This window comes from Caretta caretta, chromosome 23 (genome assembly GCF_965140235.1).
Source record: "Caretta caretta isolate rCarCar2 chromosome 23, rCarCar1.hap1, whole genome shotgun sequence".
In the NCBI taxonomy this organism is placed as follows: domain Eukaryota; kingdom Metazoa; phylum Chordata; order Testudines; family Cheloniidae; genus Caretta; species Caretta caretta.
The window spans coordinates 1,201,226-1,213,609 of record NC_134228.1 but is presented as its reverse complement, the minus strand read 5'-3'; the positions used below and the strand labels follow the sequence as shown (position 1 = coordinate 1,213,609).

The 12,384-nt window shown below is 66.0% G+C and overlaps 1 protein-coding gene across 1 annotated transcript; it reads right to left on the bottom strand.

Moving 5' to 3' along the window:
- Positions 1-3,467: 3,467 nt before the first annotated feature.
- BLVRB (biliverdin reductase B) lies at positions 3,468-10,959 on the bottom strand. The gene is made up of 5 exons (XM_048832913.2): positions 10,802-10,959; positions 7,069-7,230; positions 5,640-5,729; positions 4,397-4,528; positions 3,468-4,093 (listed from the first exon to the last, which is right to left on the bottom strand). The coding sequence occupies exons 1-5, from the start codon at positions 10,881-10,883 to the stop codon at positions 3,930-3,932; spliced, it is 630 nt and encodes a 209-aa protein (XP_048688870.2). The 5' UTR covers positions 10,884-10,959; the 3' UTR covers positions 3,468-3,929.
- Positions 10,960-12,384: the final 1,425 nt, after the last annotated feature.

The window sequence follows — 12,384 nt, the reverse complement described above, 5'->3', positions numbered from 1 at the left end:
TTCAGACTGAGCAGCGACTGAATTAAGCCCAGTCGCTCCTGACGAGCGGGGGATCTGGGCTCCGGCTCCGGCTCCGGCCCCCAGGCAAACCTGGCAAGCGCTGAAGGGAGACGCCAGCCATTTGGGGCCAGCAATCTCGGCTTCTGGTTTGGTTAAGCCAACCCCGAGGTGCCTATCATTTGGGCCGTTCCCGCCCCCTGGGCCAAGAGGCCACTGGGGTCCTGGGCTGACGCCCAGCCCTGCGGGAAGCCGGCTCCACCCCAGCAACGAGCACCCCTCCCACTCCCATGGACTGGGACACTATAAAGCCTGATTCATACCTGATTCCCCCCCCACCCCCAACCTTCCACCAGCAGGAACCCCACTGCCCCTCCCCCACCCACCCCCCAGCCCCGCTTCAAGCCCTCCCCACCCCCTCTCTCCACTAGCACCTAGAGGGAACAGGTGACCCCCCTTTCCACACCCCATCCCAGCCTCTCCCCCATACCCTCCCCCACCACGCACACCCCTCTGCCCTGCTGTTCCTTCCCCCCCCCGCAGCGCCGCCCCCGCCCCAGCCAGCCTCCAGCTGCAGATATAGTTCATAGGGAGGGCTGCGGGGGTGGGGGGGGGGGAAACAGGACTGCAGCAAGGGGCTCGGGGGGCATAGATAACGGGTGAACCGGGGAGTCCAGCCCCCATTGCAGGGCTGCCGGGGGGAGGGGCTCTGGGGTGGCACAGATAAGGGGTGAGCCCGGAGGGGTCCAGCCCCCATTGCAGGGCTGCAGCCCCAGCGCACAATCCCAGCCCAGCCCGGAGCCCAGATCGCGCCCCCCGATGGGGCCCGGGGTGCGGTCGGTACCTACCGGGTTGGGGCCTGGGGTTTGCACGGGCCGCCCGCGGGCTCCCTCCCTGCCCAGCCGGCCCCGGCCCATTGGCTGGTTCGGACGCCTCGGGAGGCTGGGATTGGCCGGCGGGGCACTTACCTGGCCGCTCCAGGTGTGTCCGGCCCGCCCCTCGGGGGGTTGCGATCGCCTCCCGCCCACAGACCTGGGACCCCCCCGCGTCCCCAGGGCTGAAACAGCCAACCCGGGAGTGAGCGAGCAGCCGGACTCCTGGGTTTGAGGGACGTTACTGTGTTGGGGGCTGGGAGCCAGGACTCCTGGGTTCTGTCCCTGGCTCTGGGAGGGGAGTGGGGGCCAGTGGTTAGAGGGGGTGGGGGGAGCCAGGACTCCTGGGTTCTGGCTCTGGGAGGGGAACGGGGGCCAGTGGTTAGAGGGGGTGGGGGGAGCCAGGACTCCTGGGTTCTGGCTCTGGGAGGGGAACGGGGGCCAGTGGTTAGAGGGGGTGGGGGGAGCCAGGACTCCTGGGTTCTGTCCCTGGCTCTGGGAGGGGAGTGGGGATTTGGGCCTGCTGGTTCTTTCCCTGACGTTGGAGAGATGTGATCTGGTGATTCTAAGGTTAATGCCTCGGCCCCCCTGGGCTCTGTGGCCTGTTGCTGCCCGTCCCCGTGTGACGTGGGGCTATTGCTACTCCAGGGAGCCTTGTCCCATTGATGGGTGAGCGAAAGCTGTGGGACGAAAGCTGTGGGACACAAGCCGGGCGGCACAGGTGTGTTGTTTGTGCTGCGCCCTCTGGCTAGCTGCCTTCCACCGGCCGCGGGCGATGGGGCAGGAGGTCCGGAGCTGCCCCTTGGGAGGTGGTTTGTTGCTGGGGTGCCCAGGGTGCCAGGCGCTGGCCAGACGCCGGCCCTGTTGGCCTCCAGTGAGGTTTCCTGGGGGACGGGGGGAGTCTCGGGAAGGAGTGAGGTCATCTCTCAAGCATCAGCCTGCCCCCAAACCCAAAATCTCACCGTTTTCCTTCCTCCTGTGAGATGCTTTGGGCGGCAATGGAACAAGGGCTGTCATCTGAGAGCCGGCAGATCCCTGTCCCCCCACATTTCCCCAAGAGGTGGTGGGAGCTGGAGCCAGGTGTCCCCCACCTGCTGGGGGGGTGCCCCACCCACAGCTCACAAGGGAGAGCTTCCTCCCCCCACCCCAGCTGGTGTTTTGTGAACTTGTCTAGGGGCCCAACCCCGGAGGCAGCATCCGAGCCCCTGCCCAGGTCAGGCGCTGCCCGCGAGGCCCGCAGCTGAACGCCCTGCCCCCTGGCGTGGGAATCGCTCGGGGCTCTGGCGGGAGACAGGCGCCCAGACGGACGCCAGGAGCAAAGTGGCAGCGTGTATGCCCAGGGGCTGAACGGAGCCTGCCGAGCTGGAGCCTGGTGCTCTGCGGTGACACCTAAACCCTCCGGAGCTCTGCAGCTCGCACCCAGGCTGCCCCTCGGGGAGATCTGCTCAAACATCAGGCCAGGGCTAGGCAGGTCAGGCGGGAGGTGCTCAGGGTCCCTTCCCGCCTTAAAGTGTCTGAACAATCTGGTTACAGTGGCTCAGCTGGGTACAGCACCTTGTTCTCCCGCTGTGGATGCAGCTTCAATGCCAACACCTCCTCCTATGACCTTGGGCAAGTCACTGCATCACTCCGTGCCTCGGTTTCCCCAAATGGAACTTGGGTGCTATCCCTTTAAGCAGCTGGCAGCCTGGCTGAGGCGCTCCCTGGGGTGTAGAGCCCATCAGAGGAGCAGTGTGTCTCCATGGCTAGGCCTGGCACCGTGTACAGAATTCGGAAACATGGTTATTGGTCCAGTCTCCCAAGTGCCCCTAGGCCAGTGGTCTGACCACTGCCCCCAGCAGAGCCCATTGTTCTCAGGGGCCAGAGCAATCCCTAGTGGACTAGCCCGTACCTCATCAGCCACCTCCGGCACGTGGGGACGCCTGCCTACCACGCAGGGCACCAGGGGCTAATTGGCTAATATCTGTACAGCTGTATGGGGGTAGGTTACTGCTGAGGAATCCCCCCCCGGATCACATCAGAGCCCATCTGGCCCGGTATCCTGTCTGCAACAGGCCAGCAGCTCCAGAGACCCCATGGTGCTGCTGCCCCCAGGGAGGCTTGAACCCCCTGAGCTCAAGGGTTAGAACGGTGCCCGGGCAGACAGGACACCTAGGGCCTATTCCCAGCTAGGGCAAGTCACTTTCCTGCTCTGTGCCTTGATTTCCCCAGCTGTAAAATGGGGATAATGGTCCTGCTCATCTTTGTGAAGTGCTTTGAGATCCAGGGCGGAAAGGTGCTGGGCGCATGATGTGACAATGCTGCCCTGCAGCCGGGGTTGCCCACTGTCCCAAATTCTCCCTGCAGCCGGGGGTGCCCACTGTCCCAAATTCTCCCTGCAGCCGGGGCTGCCCACTGTCCCAAATTCTCCGTTGTAGTTTTAATCTCTGCATCTGGAGGCCTGGCTATTCCTGCTCATCCAAGCCTTGTTTAAACGAGGGCGCCATTGCAATCTAGTGGCAAGGAGTCGCACAGGCTAATCCCGCAATGACCCTCCACAGAGAACCCACACGCTGGGGAGCCGGCTGCTCAGGGATTAAAGAGACCAGTGCGATTCAGTCTCAGAAAATAGGAAATCTTTACTGGTCCCCGCGTGGTGCGGGGGTGGCAGCTCCTGCTGCCAGCAAGAAGCAAGCCACAGCCAAATATCAAAGGCATCCCGAGGCCTGGGCTTGGCCGCAAGGGGTCGCCATGGGGTTAGCAGGGCAGCTCCCCAGATGGGGTCGAGCGCTGGCCCCGAAGGAGCTTGGTGGATTGACCTGCGGAAAGGCACCGGCGGGCTGGAGGCGGAATTTTCTCTCCCGCCCGGGGCCGTGGAGGACAGAATTGAATCCCGACTCTGGCTCATTTGGCCCCCTATCCAGGGGCCCAGCCAGCCACACTGCGATAGCGGCTTGGAGCTGGGCTGAGCCCCCCAGATCCGGAGCAGGCGGCGAGGTTACGGCTCAGTGGCGGCAGGCGGCTGGATCCAAGCAGCAGGGGCAGGGCTGGTGGGTGGCTCCCAGCGGGGGCCTGGCGCCCTCACACCTTGGGGTAGTTCCTGGAGAGATAGATGCTCTTCCCGTCGTACTCCGAGGTGGTGAGGCATTTCAGGAAGAAGTGGCCGAGGTCGTGCTTGGAGATGACCCGGGCACCGCCGGACGTGTTCACCGTCACCGTGTAGTCCCCGGTCAGCGGCTGGTCGTCTGGCGGGCAGGGAGGGAGGGACGGATTGGGACATAGCCGGTACTGAGGGTCACGGCCCCCCTTCCTCCCAAGGCCCCTCCGGTGCCAGCCCCCTGCTCGGCCGGCAAGCCCACCCGGGGGTGTGTGCGTGGGGCCCCGCTCCGAGGCACCCACCCCACACAGGCCTGCGCCCAGCCCTCCAACTGGGAGGGGGTATCCTGCTCCATCCGCTGCCCCCTGTGACCCGGAGGGGGAGCCCACCCTGCCACTCTCTTCCAGGCACTGGCAGAGAGAGCTGGTCCCAGCCAGAGCCCCCTACCCACCGGCGATGTGGGGCGGCATGACGGAGACGCAGTCCAGCCCCGACTCCTGCAGAATCTGGTGCATGCGGATGTGATCCTCCGTCACTGGCAGGAGCTTGGGGGGCACCTTCTTCAGGTCCCACATCAGGAAAGCTACAGGGGCGGGGCATGAGGGGAGAGTCAGAACAGGGGAGGAAGCAAAGCCAGGACTCCTGGGTCTTATCCCGGCTCTGGGAGCAGAGTGGGGTCTATTGGTTAGAGCAGGGGGCTGGGAGCCAGGACTCCTGGGTTCTCTCCCCATTTCCCACTGATTTTCTGTACAACTTGGGCAGGTCCTTTGGTCCCTCCAGCTGAGAGGTGGGGCTCGCCCCCCCCCGCCTCCAGGGATGTGAGGGTAAAGCCGCTGGTGTCTGGGCCGTGTCCAGGGAGGCTGTCCTAGTCGCTCAGGGAGGCGTGGGTATCCATTAAGGCAGGGACGTAAGGACCCCACAAGGCCTGTCAGACAGTAGCATAGCTGCACCCAGCTCCGTGGCCCTCACGCGGGTCACCCCAGATCCTGCAGCGTCACACGCGAGGAAGCTGCCAAGCAGCTGCAAGGGGCTCGTTTCTCCCGGCTTGGGGCACGGTACGTTGGGGTGGCAGCAAGGCCCCCAGGACACCAGGGAGCGAAGGGGCGGACGTGCTACCGAACCTGAGGCACAGGGATTAGGAACCCCCTCGTCAGAGGAGAAAGGACCCGGAAAGGAAAGGGGCGTGAAACCCCCCCAAAGATGCATGAGGCATCGTGTGCCAGAGAAGGCTGCATGGCGGGGACAGGCCAGCACAATGCGCCCAGGCGGTGCCGGTGACGAGGGAGACGCTGATAACCCCCCAGGGCTCCCTCTGGGGTCTCTCCCCCAGGCGCTGGGCCAGAGGGTTTGGATGAAGCCCACTGAGCCAATTCCAACAGGTTTCTCTGAAGAGTTCACGGCCGGCTGGCCGGCCGCTGGGGCTCCCACCTGACCCATCGTTCTCCTAATCCTGGAGCTGGCATGAGAACCTGGCAAACCAGAGCTGCTAACGGGGTGGGGGGGCTGAATCAGAAGCCTCATCAGTCACTTGGGTGCAGCAGCAGGGTCCCCGCGTGCTCAGAGAGCGGCTCCCTGCCCAAGAGCTGCATGTCTCAGGGAAGGAGCGAGCCGGAATCCGGCCCCCGCTGGCCAGAGGCGTAGCCCAGGGAGACGCGGGCAGGGACATGCACCCAGCTGGTGCCCCACGGACTCACCCGACAGGCACACGACCACCTTCCGGATCCCGTGGGCCTTCATGGCCGCCACTATGTTCCTGGTGCCCTCGGACATCATGGTGGTGGGGCCTGGACAGGAGAGCAGAGGGGTCAGGGGGGCTTTGGCAATGGGGGGGTGTGACGAAGTGGGACTGTTCTTAATGTTTCCTCTGAATAGTGTGGGGGTGCCTCAGTTTCCCCTAGGCAGTTCTTAAGTATCTAGGGGGTGGAGTAAGGGTGTATGATCATTGCAGAGCCCTAGAGGGCAGGTGTGTGCAGGGGTCTGGACACAGAGAATGGCCGACACCCTGTTTCCTGGCAACTGATGGCCTGGGCCCTTCCCCCCCTGCAAGGTGAGAGCTGAAGGGTTGGAGAACAAAGGAATCAGGTGACCTCCTGGCCCGGGAAAGGAACAAAGCCCAGAGGAGGAGGGGCTGGAGGGAGTTTCAGTTTGGGGCTGGCTGGGACATGGAGTGAAGTGCAGACGTGGTTGTCTGGCTCACTGCCCCCCAAAATGGACCCAGCTGAGGGGTCCTGTTCTCTGCACCTGCAAGCTCTGTGTTAGACCATGTTCCTGTCGTCTAATAAACCTCTGTTTTACTGGCTGGCTGAGAGTCACGTCTGACTGCGAAGTTGGGGTGCAGGACCCTCTGGCTTCCCTAGGAGCCCCGCCTGAGCGGACTCGCTGGGGGGAAGCGCACGGAGGGGCAGAGGAGGCTGAATACTCCGAGGTCAGACCCAGGAAGGTGGAAGCTGTGTGAGCTGTGTGTCCTGAAGACAGGCTGCTCACAGAAAGGCGACTGCCCCAGAGTCTTGACTGGCTTCATGGGGAGCAGTTCCAGTGCATCGCCCAGGGACTCCGTGACAGGGGGTTCAGCAGCGGGGAGTGCCAAGGGTAGGGGGATGAGTTGGGCATGGGGGCTGTGTAGGATGGGGCAGGGGGAGCTTTGTGGGGGTGAAGGGGGTGGGTCAGAGGGTGCAGGGCTGGGCTGGGCAGGAGGAGCATGGAGTGCAGGGGCAGGGGCCCCAGGGGGCAGGGAGAGTGTGGGGGCTGGGTGAGGGGCCCCACTTTCTGGGGGGCAGGAGAAGCGGGGGGTGCAGGGGCCAGGCGAGGGGCCCTTGGGGGGGCAGGGGGCGTGGGGGCCAGGCAAGGGATCCTGGGGGGATGGGTGAGGAGGGCAGGGGGGGCTGGGCAAGGGGTCCAGGGGGGCGTGGGGGCTGGGTGAGGGGCCCTGGGGAGCAGGGGGGCGTGGGGGCTGGGCAAGGGGCCCCAGGGGGCAGGGGGGCTGGGCGGGCGCAGGGGCCGGGCAAAGGGCCGCGGGGGGTGCGGGGGCCAGGCGAGGGGCTCCGGGGGGCAGAGGGAGCGGGGGGTGCGGGGGCACCGGGGGCTGGGCAAGGGGCTCCGGGGGGCAGGAGAGGTGCGTCGTACTCAGGTCGTTGCGGGTGCCCAGGATGATGATCACGGCGTCCTGCCCCTGAATCGCCTTGTCCACGTCTGGCGGGTTCAGCACGTCGCCCACCACGACCCGCGCCGGCCGGTGCTCCGGGGGCAGCCGTGCCGGGTCCCGCACCAGCACCGTCACCTGGTACCCTGCCAGGAGGAGAGACAGTGTGTGGGGGGGGAGCCTCGGGCGTACGCCAGAAAGAGGGGGGCTGGGAGCCAGGACTCCTGGGTTCTCTCCCTGGCTCTGGGAGCGGAGTGGGGGCTGGTGGTGAGAGCAGGAGGTGCTGGGAGCCAGGACTCCTGGGTTCTCTCCCCAGCTTTGATACTCTCTGATACTCAGCCTTGCCTCGTCCCTGTGTCTCAGTTTCCCCCGGCTATTCACAGGGGACAACCCTTTGACACCAATCTGGGCAGTCTGCAAAGTGCCAGGAGTTATTGTCAGTCTCTGGCTGGGTAGTGGGACCCGTCTGGTGCGGGAGCTTCAGCCAGAGACCCAGCACCCCGCCCTCGCATGCCTACCTCTCACCTGCAGCACCTGCTCCATGCCAGCAGAGCGGGAGCTCGAGCCCCCTGCTTCTCCCCCAGAGCTGCCAGGCCAATCCTGGGGTGGGCAGGGTGCTGGGCGGGGGGCAGGCGTGGGGCCGCCCTGGGGGGCGAGGGGGGGGGAGTGTGACTAGGTTGCGTGTGTTGGGGTTGGAAGGAGGTTCTGGCGTCCGGGAGGGAAGGGAGGTCAGCACTTTGAGAACCCCCCCCACCCTTACCGAGAGTCCCTGCCCCAGGCTATCTGTGCCCCACTCCGCTGATTGGGGTGTGGCCGGGGCACACTGCGCTGTGGGCTGTTCCCTGCCCCCCAGGGCCCAGGGGGGGAGGAGCAGCCCTGGGGCGGCTGTACCTGACCCCTGAAGCCAGGCAGGGCCCAGGATATGGGGCAGCAAGGGGCTTTAACCCCCTCACCCCTGGTCCCCGAGGAGGAGCAGAGAGCCAGGCCTGGGGCCAGCAGGAGCAGACTGCACTCCTCCCCCACGCTCCGGCCATGGGGTGGTGAGTCAGCACCGGGGGGGGGGGGGGCTGTGACTCAGCAGGATCAGCGAGCTCTGCTGTCTTGGGGCATCTGAGCTGTGGGGCCGGACCCACAGAGAGACTGAGTCTCTCCGGGTCCATGTGACGCCAGCGCACACTGGGGGCCCGGGCAGCGCCCGGCCCGGCCCGACGGGGCCCCGATCTCGGCCGGGGCCCGGGCAGGCCCGACGGGGCCCCGATCTCGGCCGGGGCCCGGGCAGCGCCCGGCACAAGAGGCCTCAGGGAGCTCCTGCCGTATAAATGGTTTTGTTGGGTTAATGGTATCCCAGGTCTGGCACAGCACTTCCCATTCTACAAAAGCTGAAGGAGGCTCCTCGCTGTTGGATACCTGAGGAAGTGAGACTCAAGGGGGAGGAACCTGCCCAAGTCACAAGCGGGTCACTGGCAGAGTGGGGAAGAGAACCCAGGCGTCCGGACTGGCCCTCTCCCGCTGGGTGGCATTTCACACAGTCGAGGTGTGGATCTCATCCACGACTACTGCCTGTCAACCCGAGGATTTAACCCAGGGGTCTCCAAGGCACGGCACCGCCTGGGGATCGTGGGCAGAACGGGGGCATCCCACTGGCATCGGGCCAGCCTCAGGGAGTTTTAGGCCAGAAGGGCCCCAGCCTGAGCTGCCCTTTTGGTAGCACAAGGCGGAGGGTTGCACCCAGCCCGAGCTGCTGGCCTCGCTGCAGGGGGGCTGTTGAAAGAGATGCTTGGGCTGGATCTGCAGGCGCCCGCTGCTGGGGGTCCCCCATCTCCCAGGTCGTTTGCTCCAGCACTTAGGTACCAATCTGCTGCAGTGTCCAGCCACCAGGTCTTGTCCCTCACTTAACTGGGCAGTTCTGTGGGGCAGGGCCCGTCTGTTGTGGTCTGTACAGCACCGGGCACGGCAGGGTCAGCTCCAGGACTGGGGCTCCCCGGTGCTGCCATAACCCACCTAACAGCTCTGCCTTTGTCTCCTGGATGCCCTGCCCTCTGAGGTGCCCACAGAGCCCGATCCAGTCCCCTCTCAATCCTCACGGCAGCAGCGTTTCCCGGGGCAGTACCGGGGTTCCCGGCCCCAGCCGCTCGCTCGGAGGGTCCTGTAGCTGAGCGCCCACCTGCTGGCTCCTTGGGAGGTGCCTGGCTCATGGTTCACCCAGCACTGGTCCTGCACCGCTCGGGCCAGGGCTCGGGGACCCATCGCCGATGCAGAGGCAGGGATGGAGACGAGGGCAGCCTCTGGGAGCGAAGGACGCGTCCCCTTCCTGCACCTAGACTTGTGCTGGGGACTGGCGGCCCTCCGCGAATTCTGCCAGCAAGTCGGGCCACTGGCAGCGTTCGACCTCCCCGAGTGAGCAGAGAAAACCCGGCTCCGGTTCACAGCCCCTCTCATCAGAGGGGCCACAAAGTGTTCCTCGCTGCCGGCCCAGTGCCACCCTCCCAGCCCGCAGCTGGGGAAACGGAGTCAGGCAGTGACGGGACGTGCCCGGTTCTGCAGAGTCGGGGCAGAGCTGAGCCGAGCGCTCACAGACAGCGAGGCCCTCACCCTGCGGCGGCCTCTCCAGCGCCAGGACAGTCTACACTAGCGCCAGCTGGGTGCAACAGTGGTGTTTAAAAACAGGCTTGGTCCCACCCAGCCCTTTGCGCTGCGTCTGTCCAGATGCTTCTGGCCCGGCGGCCTGATACCAACGCCCTCGACTTATCTCTCTGGCGCACATGTGCCTTTCCCACCCAGACACCGAGAAGTCAGCTGGAGCCTGAGGGGCTGGAAGCACCTACCCGTGCCCAGAATGTGGGGGCTCCGGGAGAACTGCCTTTGCCCTGCCCAGACCGGGGCCCCGTCGGGCCGGGCCCTGCCCAGACCCCGGCCCAGACCGGGGCCCCGTCGGGCCGGGCCCTGCCCAGACCGGGGCCCCGTCGGGCCGGGCCCTGCCCAGACCCCGGCCCAGACCGGGGCCCCGTCGGGCCGGGCCCTGCCCAGACCCCGGCCCAGACCGGGGCCCCGTCGGGCCGGGCCCTGCCCAGACCCCGGCCCAGACCGGGGCCCCGTCGGGCCGGGCCCTGCCCAGACCCCGGCCCAGACCGGGGCCCCGTCGGGCCGGGCCCTGCCCAGACCCCGGCCCAGACCGGGGCCCCGTCGGGCCGGGCCCTGCCCAGACCCCGGCCCAGACCGGGGCCCCGTCGGGCCGGGCCCTGCCCAGACCCCGGCCCAGATCGGGGCCCCGTCGGGCCGGGCCCTGCCCAGACCCGGGGCCCCGTCGGGCCGGGCCCTGCCCAGACCCCGGCCCAGACCGGGGCCCCGTCGGGCCGGGCCCTGCCCAGACCGGGGCCCCGTCGGGCCGGGCCCTGCCCAGACCCAGCAAGAGGCAGCCCCTGAACCGAACCGCCCCAGTCTGAGGAGGCAAGGGGAGGGTCCGTTACCCGAATCAGAGGTGGGGAAACTGCGTCCCCGGCAGAGACCCGGGGAGTCAGTGGCGGAGGCAGGATTTGAACCAACAGCCCCGGCTCAGCTGCGCCACAGCTCCGCCGCCCGGGGTCTCCAGCGCCCCCCGCGTCTCCAGCGCCCCCCGCCCCGCGCAGCCATTGTCTGTCCCCGCAGGCACCGCGGCGCCCCTGCAGCCCGCCCCGGCCGGCGGCCTCTCGCGGGTGGGCTCGCCCCGCGCCCTCTTACCGGCCCGCAGGGCTTGCGCCAGGGTCGCCAGGCCGGTCATGCCGGTGGCCCCGAAAATGACGATGTTCCTGCAGGCTGCCATGCTCCGGCTCGGCTCCCGGCCGCGGCCGCGCCGTGCGGCTAAATCCCTTCCGTGCGCGGCTCCACCCCGGGGGCCGGGCCGAGCAGAGCCGGCCCCCCGCTCGGCCCCCGGCCCTGCCCTGTCCCGGGCCGGGCATGTGCCTGCGCCGGGCTGGGCTCAGGTCCCCGCCGCCCCCCAGTGCCGGGGACGGGGCCCGGCCCGCGCCCCTGGCTGGCTGGAGCTGGGCCCATGGCGAGCTCCCCCGGCCTGTCTCTGGGCTCCCACCTGCAGAGACCAGCTCTGCCCTCCGCCCGCACCAGATCCACCGGCTTCGTCTCCCTGGGGCAGGGCGGGCCCAGGGCCCCGGGTCCCCAGCTGAGAACGGAGACCCCTGCCAGGCAAGCCACCAGCTGAATGCTGCCCTGCCTGCGTCTGCCCAGCCCCCCGGAGTCAGAGCCCCCCAGACAAAGGGGGGGTGCCCCGAGGCCGTTTGGAGCCGGTGCCAAGCGTCACAGGTGCAAACGGAGCTCAGGACCGGAGCCGTCCTGGGTCATCGAGTCCGGCCCTTACCACGGGGTATTGTCACGCCCCTGGGAGCACAGGAACGGCCAGACGGGGTCAGGGCAATAGCCGGCCCAGCCCAGTGCCCTGTGTCTGACAGCAGCCGGTGCCAGCTGCCCCAGAGAGAATGAACAGAACAGGGCAGTTATCAAGTGATCCGTCCCCTGTCGTCCACTCCCAGCTTCTGGTAGTCACAGATCTAGGGACACCCGGAGCATGGGGCTGTGTCCCTCAGCATCCTGGCTAATAGCCGTGGATGGACCGATCCTCCAGGAGCTCATCTCACTCTTTTTTGAACCCATTTATACTTTTGGCCTTCACAACATCCTCTGGCAAGGAGTTCCATGGGTTGTCTGTGCGTTGTGTGAAGAAATACTTCCTTTGGTTCGTTTTAATCCTGCTGCCTAGTAATGTTGTGGGTGACCCCTAGTTCTTGTGTTATGAGAAGGAGTAAATAACATGTCCTTCTTTCCTTTCCCCACACCGGTCATGATTTTACAGACCTCGATCCTATCCCCCCCTTGGTTGTCTCTTTCCAAGCTGAACAGTCTCAGTCTTATTCATCTCTCCCCATGCGGCAGCCGTTCCAGCCCCCGATCGTTGCAGTTGTCCTTTTCTGAACCTTTTCCAATTCCAATCTACCTTTTTTGAGATGGGGCGACCACATCCGCACGCAGGATTCAAGCCGCCAGACAATAGGATGTTTTCTGCCTTATTATCTGTCCCTTTCCTAATGGTTCCCGGCGGCCTGTTCGCTTTTTTGGCTGCCGCTGCCCATTGAGTAGACGTTTTGAACTTGCCGCAGTGACTCCAAGATCTCTCTTGAGTGGTAACAGCTAATTCGGACCCCACCATTGTACACGTGTAGCTGGGATCATGTTTTCCAATGGGCATCACCTTGCATTTATCAATGCTGAATTTCATCTGCCATTCTGTTGCCCCGTCACCCAGTTTTGAGAGT

Bases quoted from the DNA above. Each gene is read 5' to 3' on its own strand.
- BLVRB (XM_048832913.2), bottom strand. From the start codon at position 10,883: ATGGCAGCCTGCAGGAACATCGTCATTTTCGGGGCCACCGGCATGACC. The intron at 5,730-7,068 runs GTACGACGCACC...TCTCCTGTCCAG, and splicing joins GGGCACCCGCAACGACCTGA to GCCCCACCACCATGATGTCC. The intron at 4,529-5,639 runs GTGAGTCCGTGG...CCGCCCCTGTAG, and splicing joins GGTGGTCGTGTGCCTGTCGG to CTTTCCTGATGTGGGACCTG.